At 37.4% G+C, this 13,693-nt stretch overlaps 1 protein-coding gene across 2 annotated transcripts in view; it reads left to right on the top strand.

The window, feature by feature from the left end:
• IL17RD (interleukin 17 receptor D) overlaps positions 1-13,693 on the top strand; it is a 70,760-nt gene that overhangs the window by 55,347 nt on the left and 1,720 nt on the right. For both annotated transcript variants that reach the window (XM_087744987.1, XM_087744986.1), the window contains exons 4-12: positions 1,886-2,004; positions 2,458-2,578; positions 3,610-3,654; positions 3,753-3,904; positions 4,706-4,771; positions 5,319-5,373; positions 6,311-6,421; positions 8,104-8,288; positions 11,512-12,451. In XM_087744987.1, the coding sequence (XP_087601113.1) occupies positions 1,957-2,004; positions 2,458-2,578; positions 3,610-3,654; positions 3,753-3,904; positions 4,706-4,771; positions 5,319-5,373; positions 6,311-6,421; positions 8,104-8,288; positions 11,512-12,451 (1,723 nt within the window). In that variant the 5' untranslated portion in view covers positions 1,886-1,956. The remainder of the gene's footprint in view (positions 1-1,885; positions 2,005-2,457; positions 2,579-3,609; positions 3,655-3,752; positions 3,905-4,705; positions 4,772-5,318; positions 5,374-6,310; positions 6,422-8,103; positions 8,289-11,511; positions 12,452-13,693) is intronic.

The raw sequence follows: 13,693 nt of genomic DNA, 5'->3' as shown, positions 1-13,693 counted from the left end.
TCTTTCTTCACGCTAACTAAGGTCCTAAATAAAGTAACTTAATATAAATTCATTTTTTTTAGTCACTGGTGTTTAGCAAACGAAAGAGGGGGAGTTTCCTTCTTGAACATTTTTAACACTTCATTAAAGAATTTTAACTGCAAAGGTGCTTTTCCATATCAATGAAATAATTAGAGTTAAGCACAATACAGTTTTCAAAATTAAAACAGAAATTAGTATGTTTTTTTTTTTTCATGTTCTTTTACTCATACAGCAGAGTCTCAACTTGATATTTCATGGTTCATACTCCCTGAAAAAGCTTTTAAATCAGGTTTTTCTTATGAGTTAGTAAGAGCTGGAAGTTCCCACTTATGTGGTAGGATTGCATCCTAAATGATGAGATATGGCTAATAATGCAAATGTGTCTTTATTAAACTTGATATAAACTTTTTAGCCTAGACCTGCATTTATTAAATCAAACACTTTTAGATAAGAAAAACTGTCAAGTTTTTGTTGCCTCCCAATTTCATAATTTTTTTTTTTTTTTAATTGAAGAAATAATGCATTTCTGGGGTTTAAAAGACTATATGAAAATTACACTTACTTCTGCAAAACTGTGCAGTTGAAAGCGTTTGGTAATCTTCAGCTGCAGCCTGGATGAATCAAATCTCTACGGGAAACAAAGCTTGGTGTTCTGTCTTGCAATGATCAGAGGTTAATCCTTTGGAAAGCGTGAGGACAGAACTGCCGCCGAAGCATCTCGGGTAACGTGGAGGCTGGACACTTTCTCTTTCATGGTCTTCATGTAAGCACAAGTAGGGCTTTTGTTCCATGGAATATTAAGAACACATTGGGCAACTCATGGTCTTTATCTTCTACAGGATTATAAAACATTAAAAAAACCCCACAAAACCATGGAGACTAGTGAAACAGAGGAGGTCCATGGAAAATCATACATTTGGCTTTTTTTTTTTTTTTTTAATTTGACAAGCATAGCATAAACTCAAATTAATCCCTTTGGATTTATGTAGCATTTACCTTACAAAGGCTGTGCCTGTGTCTTTGATAAATACGTATTCTGCTGTATGTAATGCTGTTGAAAATCTGTAATTGGATGGAGTAGTGGTAGTTAGTCTTGAAGACCTGTGCAGTGACTTCGGTACCTGAGCCACAGAACGATCCCGGGGTAATGCTCTGCCCCTGTCCTGTGACATTCGCATCACCGGGACTCAGTTTAGTCGTGTAGCGAAGTAATTCCACGATGACAAAATTGCAAAGAAATGTAAGACACTGTGCTGAGAGTTAGTTGTGTTAGAGTAACCTGAAAAAAATGGGTGTAGTTCTGGCAGCAGTCAGAAATAACTGGAAGTGTTCACTCACTGGAACAAATTCCATTCCATTTAAGTCAAGTTTTCTGTTATCCCGTACTATACTAGAATTAAAGAAGTTGTAACAACCGCTATCACTTTAATCTGGTAGTCTCAGAAGTGCTAGGAAGATGTTATAAAGGGGTATTTCTATGATTTGCTAGCAGAATGTTGTATTTCATTGCTAATAATGGAAATGTGAAGTTACTATAAAGTATTCCTGAGGGTGATGAAGGTAATGATAACGTAGAGTGCAGTGATAATTTGGAAGCCCCAGCTGCGACGTGGGCCCCTCTGCTCCAAGCGTTACACAAGTATGTAGTAATTGCAGCTTTTGCCAAAGACTAAATTCTAAATAGGCAAGACAGAAAATGCGGGAAGAACTGACATGCAACAACAGGTATTGAAACACAAACATATTTCATATGAATGGTAAGTTTTATTTTTAAAGACAAATGAAATATATTCAAATTATATAAAATACCACATTATTCATTTTGAAGTATTAGTCTTCTATTTAAATGCCCTACTGTTTGCAGGGATTGAATACCTGAAAGGATTTCGAGTAATACTTGAGGAGTTAAAATCAGAGGGAAGACAATGCCAGCAGATGGGTTTAAAAGATCCAAAGCAGCTCAGCCCCAGTTTTAAACGAACAGTAAGTGCTTTGTTTCAAGAAAAGTTTCCTTGTTGCTTGATTGTATGAGTAGTCTTGAAAGTGTCTATATGCTGCATATAAATGAAATGTATCTCTGTCTAAATATATATACAGTGTGCTGTTTACTAGGATGCAGGTTGCTTCCTAAAAGTAGTATTCTTCAAACTAAGGGTCATCGTTGAGCTAGAGACAGATCTATTCGCCTTCTGCAGAAGCTTTCCTGAAGCTGGAAGCTCTCATTGGGTGACTCGGGAGTACGGGTGCACATCTGTAATAGCCCCCATCCAGCTCTGTACTGAGATTCCTCACGTCAGTGTGTCATGGAGGGGCAGATAAAGGATTCTTAATGTATTAATTTCTGCTTACGTGCACAAAACTGGGGGCCTGTTTTGAAAGATACTTTCAGTTATAGTAGTTGATCTTAAAATATGTTGCAATCTTGTCTTTTTGTAGGGAATGGAATCCCAGCCCTTTGTAAATTTGAAGTTTGAAACAGATTACTTTGTAAAGATTGTTCCTTTTCCTTCCATTAAAAACGAAAGTAATTATCACCCATTTTTCTTCCGAACTAGACGTAAGTATTGCATACAGTGTAGTACTGCATATCATCTCTTCACCAATGGGCGCCACCCCCCGGCTTTGTAGTTTTCCCAACAAAGGAATGTAGTAGATGATGATGTTAGATGAGTCTGGGTTAAGATAGTTACTGGCATAATCTTTGAAGGAAGTTCGGGATGTTAAGTGGAAAGAATTTGGACGCCACAGATAAATCTGTGGTGTATGATACTACGTGTTAGGCAACAACCAGAAGAAAAGTCTCAGGTAGGCCTGAGATTATCCCCGGTTTGCCTATAGCAGGATTACTGCCATGGTTCTCAGGAACATTTGACTCAGGAAGATGGTTTGCTCCTTCTCCTCTCTGGACATTGTGAAGAAGCTCAGGTTGGTTTTGTTTTTGAGATCACAGTTTCAAAAACAGATATCTAGAGAGAGAGATAGATGAGTGCATATAAAATTAGGTAGCAACAAATCGAGTTGAATTTCTCAAAACTACATAGCAGTTCTCATTGGAGTCACAGAGGAGAAACTTGAATAAGCTCCTCAGTGCTTAAATGGTATGATGAGAAACTGCAAGTACCCTTTGGGATGAAATGTTGATATTTGTCCTGCTTAGGTTTTTTTGCCCTATGAAACTTTTCTTAAAATATTTCCAAGTCTGTCTGTTGCTGCAAACTACAGTAACATTTGTCTTTGTAATAGTTCTCGGCATACTTATTTACTCTGAGTAAATGTCTTTAAGGCTAGTTTCAGCTTCCTCTCCTGCTGTGCTGTGCCTGATGCTATCCCTTTTGTCTCCCTAAGGAATGCTATTTTCAAATTAATGAACCTGTGTTTCTCATGTAGAGATGAGAAGGGACTTGAAATCATAACAAAGAAGCTAAGTTTGCAAAATATAGTTACTCCAGGCATATTAGAGACTGGGAAAGAAATGGGGGTATTGTCTTCAAAATGATGAGCTCCCTTCTTTTGCCCTTGTTCTTTTTCTATTTAAATAGCATAGCATTTTGATACTGTATCATTAATAATTTTTGTGTGTATTTGCAGCATGCGAATTGTTGCTACAGCCGGAAAACCTTGTCTGCAAACCCTGTAAGTAAAATGTAGTACTTTCTGCATATTCCTCTTACAAAAAGTTACTGTACTTGAAGAGTCACTTTTTTCCAATTCATGAATATCTCCTCTGACAGACTGGAAGCCAAGGAATCTGAACGTTACCCAGCAGGGTTTTAACATGCAAGTGTCCTTTGACCATGCACCTCACAACTTTGGGTTCAGATATTACTTTCTTCACTACAAACTTAAGCACGAAGGGCCATTTAAGCAAAAGACCTGCAAACAGGTACGTCGCTGAGTTTGCAACTCTTAAAAGCACAAAACCTATTAATATTAGATGTTCTAAGGCTTTATAGAAACTTTATAAACTTAATATAATATAGAATACTATCAATTTTAAAATTTTTAAACTATTTGGTACTCTTTATGTAAATGATAATTGTATTGTGATAGCACTCATCAGCCAAAACCAGGCACGAGGGCTCCATTGGAGCTGGATAGTATAAGCAAATGGGAAGAGACTGTTGTCTCTCTTGAAGACCCTACAACTAATGAGCACTTCAAACTGTAGTTTTATTATGTTTGTTATACATATTATTTCCTACTTTTTTTGTTTCACCTTTGCACCAAATTTGACCGCTTTATAGATGACCCATCTGAGATGGTACCACAAGGTAGCTCTCATTTTAGTACGTGCATGGAATTGGGTTGTCTGTGATTTTGTACAGCTGTGTGCCTAAGTCTTATTTATGGGAGCTGCCATTTGCTGTAGTATTGTCCTTAACTGTGGTTAGTATTCAGTAGCAAGTTTGTTCTCGCTGGGAGCTAGGGAGCTTCAGGGCACAATGCAGAGTTTATGTATTAGACCGAACTGTTAAGATTTTTTTGGATAATTAATCCTATTTTAATTCTGCAGGCAGAGGATTATAGTCCTTGCATATTTGAATGGAGAGACTTAGTTTTGCTGGTTTAAGGTGTCTTAATACAGGAGGGCACTGTATATTTCTAAATCAATGCAAATGTATTTTTTTATTAGGTTTTAAAAGTATGTGAATGGCTTGCAAAGTATTCTCTTTCTTTGATGTAGGAGCAAAACACAGATACTACAAGCTGTATTCTTCAGAATGTATCTCCAGGGGATTATATAATTGAGGTAATATTGATAAATAGTCATATGTACAACAGCTAAATGAGTATGTTAATGGAGGAATTAACTGTCATTAAAGTATTTCCAGTCACTTTTTGGTAAAATTGGACTTCAGGCATCCCTACTGAATTACCTTGGGCAAGAAAAATTTTTTAAACAGATTGTTCTTCACCTTTCCATAGCTTTGCTTCCCCGAGTGCATGGCATTTTCATCTGTGCCTTCAAGTAAAGTTGTGGGTCTGCATAATTCTTGGACTTTTTTTTGATTGGAATTCTGTAGTTTGGTCAATTTTTACTATACTTGAAAAGTGGGTATTTCTTTTGGTGATGACAGTATGTGAACTCTGAAAGTTAATGTTACAACATCAAACTATGTACTAACAAAGATGAATGATTCCACTAATTACGAGATTGTGGTGCTCTGTAATTTTAAATTTTGAACAGTAAGTTTCTTCACATTTGGTCATGAAAGCTGTTATAGTTGTTTACATATTGCAGAAAATAAGTAAAATTAAATTTCCACAAAATAAAATTCAACTTTTACTTTTCAAAGCTGGTTGATGACACTAATACAACAAGGAAAACAATGCACTATGCGCTAAAACCAGGTAAGAACTTTGCTTTTTAAACAGTATACAGTATTTACCTTATTAATTTTAATTAGGTTTTAATTCTGTTGGAAATAAATCTTGATTTGACCTGTGTCTGTTTGCCGTAATCAAGACTACTGAGGCAATTGTGCTGTGATCTTTTGACCTAATGAAAAAAGAGTAGACATGCACACTCGTACATACACATCTGCATCTCTGTACATTTATATTTAGTACAGTTTAGATCAATATATCATTGGAAATCTTTGTGGGAAAGTGACTTTTGTTGTATATATGGATATGAAGAATCATAGCCTGTGTCTTAATTGCGTGCAACTGATGCATGCAGTAGTGTGGAAACAACGTGATGAAACTGTGAGAGCTGCCTGTGTACTTCAGCCCTGAAATGAAATTAAGCAGTCTGGAAAACCTGTCAGGTGAATGCTTAGCACGTCTATGTTTCAGACCGGTCACTGAGAAGCTAAATAGGGATTGCAGAATGTAACTGCAAACACAAAACATAGCTGCAGATGAAGGCAACGGGTGAAACGGACTGAATCCTAATGCACGTTGCTAAAGGTAATCTGTGCGGGAAGACAGTTCTTTCTAAGTGGCTAGTTCAGCACCCTGGAATAAAAATCTGACAGGTCCAAATGACTACTGCATATCTTATCAAAACTACACTTTGTGTAGAGTTGTTCTCACAGGGGGAGGTATGAGTTGGCATACAGCACTTGGTACTTATGTTAGTTGCTCTAATGCTGTGGTGATGGGGGCAATCAGCATAAAACCTATTTAAAATGGAGCAGAACATGATGTTTGATTCTACTGTATATTTGAGAATTACCTGATAATAGTGTATTGCAGCAGTTTTACATTCCCAGCGTGAAGATTTGGTTAGATAATTATAGTATAGCTTATTTGCATATGACTAATTCTGCTTTATTTTTCAAAGTACATTCTCCGTGGGCTGGACCGATAAGAGCTATTGCCATTACAGTCCCTTTAGTTGTCATTTCAGCATTTGCAACGCTTTTCACAGTGATGTGCCGCAAGAAACAGCAAGGTAAGAGGGTTTATTCAATACAGAGTTCCATTTAAAGATGCACTTTTGCAACCAAAAAAGTCTTAACTGGTAGGTTTATTCCAGAAATACTTTTTATCTGAAGAGCTTTCTTTTCTTTTCTACCTCTCTCTCCTTCCTCCCCAGAGCTTTTTTGTGTGTTGAAACTTGTAGCAAATTCCTAATCAGTGCTTGATGGGAATTTGTTGCCATAGAAAGTATTGTATCACAAATCAAGACTTCACTGTAGAAAGGAGAGAACAAAAGACCTGTTGGGAAATATTTTTGGTTTTGAGTTTCTTTTTATTTGTGAAAGTACTGCGTGACCATGTAGAATACAAACGGATCTGTAAATGGATATATTTTAAACATTCCCTTCTTTCATTCAGAAATGTCTAAGTCATATTTATTTTAAACCAGAAGGAAAGTAAAGGCATGCGATTCCAATGCAATTCTCAGCGCTGTCTGGAATACTACCTGTATCTATTATTCCAGATTTGCTCACTTTCCTGGAAGTTGCCTTTATACTTCATCCGAAGCCATCTTCCTAAATTTACTCTTTCGAAGACGTACTTGCAGATGTTTCTCTAAATTAGATTCCATCCCTCTTTGCTGACTTCTCTCTCCTCTGTGTCCAGGAGCTGGCAAGACACACTTGTTACATTGAGATATTAAAAATCAATTGGCATTTTTTGTAGTATCTAGGGAATCGTGGTTTCATGAATATGGAAAAAGAGATTACCTCCCCAAACCTCACATATCTGTGTTATCCATCTGAATTTTGGCATTGAGGTACACTGCAAGTGCTATATGGTATCTGGGCTAAATCCTTTTACCTTCTGGACTTCTGTGGCTATCCCTTTGCTCACAGCTAGCACAGTTCCAACAAAAAACCCAGACAAATCACTAAGGATTTGTCTACAGAGAGAGTTGTTCCAGAATAGTTATTCCTGATGAATTGTTCTAAATTAAATCCCTAGATGGATATTTGTATTTTGAAATACTCATGCTTTATTCCAAATTAGCTTAATCAACTGTGGAACTAGATTGAATTAGTCTGGCGTAAGACCAGACTTTTATGTTCCAGCATAAAAGCATCTATGCAAGGAAAGAAACGCTAATAGCTATTTTGAAATAAATTAATCATATCTTAATTCAAATTAATGTCAAATTAATGTCCAAACGTGTGTGTGTGTATATATATATATATATACCAGAGAGATACTGTATGATATTCTGAAGGGATTTGTGTTCCTGAAGTTTAACATTCTTACCTGGCTTGTGTCGTGTTTTTTTAAAAACAAGAGGCACTGTTACACAGGAAACTCTTGATGATGATACATTTTTAAGGTTTACAATATTCGAACAGAGAGGTAAAGACTTTTGGAGCTGGATAGAGGTGAAACAACCTCATTCTATTTATAAAATAAACCTTTCTTGAGTTTACTGAGTTGTACAGTAATAACTGCACATTTCACTTTCAAAGTGTGTTCCACATATGTAGCAAGTCATAAGCTGGATAAATAGAGCACGTGCAACTTTCGTATTCAGGCTGGAAAGGAAAAAGTCTTTTGAAAAAAGTCATTACTGTATGCATTGGTAATGAGCCTGCAAAAGTTTAAAAAAAAAAATCCCAAAACAACCAAGCTTTGTAGTGTGAACTCTCTTTCTCTCTTCCAATTTAGAAAATATATATTCCCATCTTGATGAGGAGAGCTCAGAATCTTCAGCATATGCTGCAGGTCTCCATGTGGAAAGACTTCGTCCCCGGCCAAAAGTGTTCATCTGCTATTCCAGTAAAGATTGCCAGAAACACGTTAACGTCATCCAATGCTTTGCTTATTTTCTTCAGGACTTTTGTGGCTGTGAGGTAAACTCAACATTTCTTCTGTAAACACAGTTTCCCTAATTGAAACAGCACCCCCAAAACTCATAATAATATGTGCTCGAAAATGGAATATTTCGGGCTCTCCTTTCCAAAGAGATAACTTCTGTTATTTTTCTAAATATGGGCTATATAGATTTTCCTTCTTTAGGGAAAGGAACAGATCATAGCCCGTGTGAAAAAACAGCGTAGTGGAAAATGTGTACTGCATTGATTCAGGGGCTTTCGTTCAGCTGGTTTTAGCTTGTTTCATATTAACTGCTTTTTCTGTTTAGTAGGGCTTGCATCTTTATGGTTGGCAGCCATAAAGAGGTATTAGTGTCTACATGATATACGTCACTATTCCTAAAGTACATTTTATATTGTAACTTTAAAGTAGTTGAATTTATCAAAACTCCTACTCATAGAGCAAAGTCTGTGTAATTACGATTAATTGTTGACATTATGTATTAATTTTTATTGTTTTTTATTTCTTCTGTTCCATTAACACTGTAAAATGGGCATGTCTTTTCCTTGGTTTTGATTTAAAGTTATGAGAAAGCTTCGTTACTTTGAACGACTAGGCTTAGAATCTCAGGCTACTTTCTAAAATATAATCAATACGTGGCCAGTCTTTCATTTTTCAACTGTAAAAAGGCAAGATAATTGTTAGTCTATTTTTGCTGCATTTTAATATTGCTGCTGTGACTTTACATGTATGAACTGGAGCTGTTTTTTCAACTGTACAGCAAGTCTGGCCTCCAGTGGCCAAACACAGTAACACAACCGATGCCTCTCATATTTGGGGATGTTCACAACTTACTCATATGTTTACAATAGTTCAGGTAAGGTGTTTTATAAGAACTTAATTGATTCCCCTTTTCAGAGATGTACTTTAGCCCTGCTACACCATACGTCTTTGGCACAGCGTTACGGTGAGCTGCTACCGCTATAACTATGTACCATGTCTTGTGGTTTAATCCCAGACAGCAGCTGAGCACCAGACAGCCGCTCGCTCACCCTGCCTCCCCCGCGGTGGGATGGGGCGAGAAGCAGGGAAAAAAGTAAAATGCGCGGGTTGAGATAAAGACCTTTTAATAGGACAGCAGAGGAATTAATAATAATGATGACGATAAAAGAATATACAAAACAAGTGATGCACAATACAATTGCTCAGCACCCGTTGACTGATGCCCAGCCCATCCCCGAGCAGTGATCGCTGCCCCCCGGCCAGTTCCCCCAGTTCCTATACTGGGCACGACGCCATAGGGTATGGGACAGCCCTTGGGCCCGTCGGGGTCAGCCCCCCTGGCTGTGCCCCCTCCCGGCTCCTTGTGCACCGGACGGAGCATGGGAAGCTGAAAGGCCCTTGACTGGTGTAAGCCCTGCTTAGCAACAACTAAACCATCAGTGTGTTGCCAACATTATTCTCATCCTAAATCCAAACCACAGCGCTGTACCAGCGCTAGGAAGAAAATTAACCCTATCCCAGCTGAAGCCAGGACACCATGGAACATACGGTATCAGGCATCATTTAAGATTTATATAACAAAATATTGATAGCATCTACATACAGAAATAATATATGTTGTTGTGAAAAGTCTGGAGTTTAATATAAAAATAGATGCTCAGTGCATAATGGAACAGTCGCACAAGTATTTTTCATATGGAATTGGAATGTTTTCTCAGAAAGGACAAAACCGTTTTGGTTGAAATGGCATTTAATAACTTGACCATACTAAAAATCCTTTCTCACAGATAGGAGATCAGACGGTATTTTGAAGAACAGAAACAAAAACAGGCAGAAAAGAAAAACTACCTGCATCGTACCTTTATCAGAGTATCTCCCAAGCAGCTGTAAAATGACTTCTCTTCCCCATGCATAGAATAGACGAGTTCAGTTGGAAGGGACCCGCAGTGAGGATGGAGTCCAGCGGCCTGGCCGCTTCAGGCACGATCACGTTCTTCCTGTAGCTGGCCGGGTGGTAACAGTTTTCATGAGTCCTTGTGTCCTAGGCATCCCACCTACTCCCTGCCTTCTGACAGGGCCAAGTTTTTCACTCTGTTATGGTTGATACAGCACAGCAAAAATACTTTGCTCTCTGGAAAAATGCTTGAGAGAAGATTATAAATGGTTTTGATTTGTGTCTATTATGCAAGTTTTTTTGCATCTGTTTTTTTCTGTTATTCTAATGCTCATTCTTTCTTTCATGAGATAAAGCATCGTGTCCTTCATCTTGGTGTACACAGGCATTTCAGACCATGTAGAATGTTCAGAAAATTTGACAAAGTAGAAAATAAAACAACTTGTATGATAAAATTGTCAGAGCTTTCTTATCAGAGATAAGCTGCTGCTGTTTTGCGTCTTAACTGAAAGGACTCGATGTTATAGGCACTAACTATGTTCCTGTCTAGATATGAAAATTCTTGGCATTGGACTTCATTAATATGCAAAAGATGATAAATGGATTTCCATTACATTCAGCAGATTAAGGACCCAAATATACAACAGTTAAATTGTCTGAGGCAGGCACAATACATTTTTTATTGTGGATTGATGATATCTAGTTTGATCAGATAAGTAAATAGCAGTTTACTTGGTCCAGCCACATTTTCTATGTTCTTTTTATTCCCTGAGAAATATTGCTATGTACCAAATTCATAGTGGTTTTATTTTTTAAGGAACTACCCAGTTTACATTCAGCTACTTGGCTTTGCACTGTTACTTGTTGATTCCATAAATTTATACGTAACGCAGGTATAATTAGGTATGTTTTTCTTTAAGTAATAAAGAAGCAGCAAAATGGATTCATACAGTAACTAGCATTCTTGTTTTTTTAAAAAAAAAAAAAAAAAAAAAAAGCCTGGAAGGTTTTCCTCTTTACCGTAGCAACTCACCCACGTCCTCCGCCCAGTGAAATATTCAGCCCACGAGCAAAGTTTAGAAGGAACGTGAGGCCTTGCTTATTTTGGTGAATAGCTACTGACATAGTTTGTATTGCTGATTCCAGTTTGTCCGCTATCAAGGCTATGCTAATTATTACTTGTTTGTCTTTTAAAACAGCTTGTATTTGCATCAGGGACAAGGTATAGTTAAACTCATCATTAATTCTCAGTTGTTGGATAAATACAAGCCGACTCACTGAGTATAACTCGTTTAAATTTTATTAGCAAATATGTCTAATAATCTAATAATGAATATCAACCAGAATGTTCTGTTCTTTTCCAGGTGGCTCTAGATTTGTGGGAAGACCTAAGAATTTGTAAAGAAGGTCAGAAAGAGTGGCTTATTAAAAAAATAAACGAGTCCCAGTTTATCATCATTGTGTGTTCCAAGGGAATGAAATACTTCATTGAAAAAAAGAACTGGAAACACAGAGGGGTGACAAAAGATGCAGGAAAAGGAGAACTCTTTCTGTTTGCTGTGCTGACGGTTGCAGAGAAGCTTCGTCAAGCAAAGCAGAATTCAAATGACCTCTGCAAGTTCATTGCGGTCTACTTTGATTACTCCTGTGAAGGAGACATCCCTGGTATTCTGGATCTAAGTACAAAATACAAACTCATGGACAACCTCCCTCAGCTGTATTCACATTTACACTCCAGAGATCCCAGTGTACAGGATTCAGAGGTGCTTCCTGTTAACATTAGTAAAAGGAATTATTTCAGGAGCAAATCTGGGAGGTCCCTTTATGTTGCCATTTGCAATATGCATCAGTTTATTGATCAGGAACCAGACTGGTTTGAGAAACAATTTATTCCCTTCCCTCCACCTTCTTTACGTTACTCAGAGCCTGTCATGGAAAAATTTGATTCGGGCTTGGTTTTAAATGACTTAGTGAGCAAACAGGTGATGGATGGCGATTTTTACCTGAAAACAGATGTAAATATTACCTCAGCGGGGAATTCAGACTCTCACTGTATAATTCAGCACTTAAACCTTGGAGAAGATATAGAAACTCAGGACATTCAAGGCGGTGGCAGCTCTGTTCTTCAGCCATTGCTACATGTTGTTAAAGCTTCAAATCTTAAAGATATGCCTCGAGATTCTGGAATCTATGATTCATCTGTTCCTTCATCTGAATTATCTTTACCTTTAATGGAAGGACTATTGACAGACCAAATTGAAACATCTTCCATTACAGAAAGTGTTTCTTCATCATCAGGTTTAGGTAAGATACAGCAGTGTTTCAAAAATTATATTCAGGTATTGTGAGCCCATTTCTGCCATCTCAAAATATTTAAGATAATACGTGAGGAGTCATATAGAAGGCTGCAGAGAAAGATAAGCATTGTATAAAGATGGTAAAAAAGATAGGTTTCAGTAACTTTAGAAAAATGAATCTTTTCCTTAACTTATTGCAGGGGGGATTCTTAGCTAAGTAAGATTTCACTAAAATTCTATTAAGTCACATCTCATTAATTGACCTGTTATTGGAGAGACTGCTTCTTTCTTCCAGGGACTCCTTGGCAGCTGGGATACTCCGCGGACAGCTGTGTGGTTTAATCAAGAGGGTGATACGGTGAAGCATTCTTACAGAAGGGCCATAAATCTAAACCTGACCTCCTGTTTTGCTCCAGCACACACTAGAACCTTTAGGGATATAGCCTGTGCTGTGGTTAACTCAAGTTTCAGAATGACATTAGGCTTCTCATCGGATACGGGGCTGGGGGGAATGAACAAACGGGTTTCAGTGGAGGAATTTAAATGCTCGGAAGACACTCTCCAAAACAGATACCCAGCTTAGATGCCTACAGTTAGGAAGTGTAAATATTGCCTCAGGCTATATAAAAAGCTGATCTGACCTTACTAGTTACAGTACATTGAACTGGCATCACAACTACATCCGTGTGGAATGTTCCAGCAATTGTATTCGTAGGATAAAATTGCTGTTTGGGATTTTCCTTAAGCAGCTACAACAGGTGAATATTGCATTTTGATAGTGGTATGCTGTTCCGCTTTCTTGAATGAGTGTTGACAGTGAGCTAGTTTGTTAGACTTTTTTCTTGGCTACATGGATTTTTTTTTATTATTATTATTCAGATAATTCATAACTAAGGTTTGATGCCAGAATTATCTTGGGGGAGGGAGAATATAGATGTTGATTTGCAGACACACCACCGGTATCTATAGGCTAGATAGACTATAGGACAAAATAACTAAAACCTGAAAACTTTTCAGGTGGAAAAAATACAGATTTACTGATTTAATTACATAAGCCACAAATACTGTTATTGTTTCAGAATTAATATTATATTCTTTAATTTCCTGCCATCTTCTAACATAGCCTTGTCTCACATTTGTGGGAAGAATTACAGATGATGCCTGTAACGGTTCTAGCGCTGGATGAAAGTAGGATGCTAGTTTAAAATTCATGGCCTCTCTGTAAGAATGCTGTACCAGTATTCCCCTC

This window comes from Nipponia nippon, unplaced genomic scaffold (genome assembly GCF_047370975.1).
Source record: "Nipponia nippon isolate SJK-2023a ecotype South Korea unplaced genomic scaffold, ASM4737097v1 scaffold_9, whole genome shotgun sequence".
Taxonomy (NCBI): domain Eukaryota; kingdom Metazoa; phylum Chordata; class Aves; order Pelecaniformes; family Threskiornithidae; genus Nipponia; species Nipponia nippon.
The sequence above is the reverse complement of the archived record's forward strand: the minus strand, read 5'-3'. Positions and strand labels throughout refer to the sequence as shown.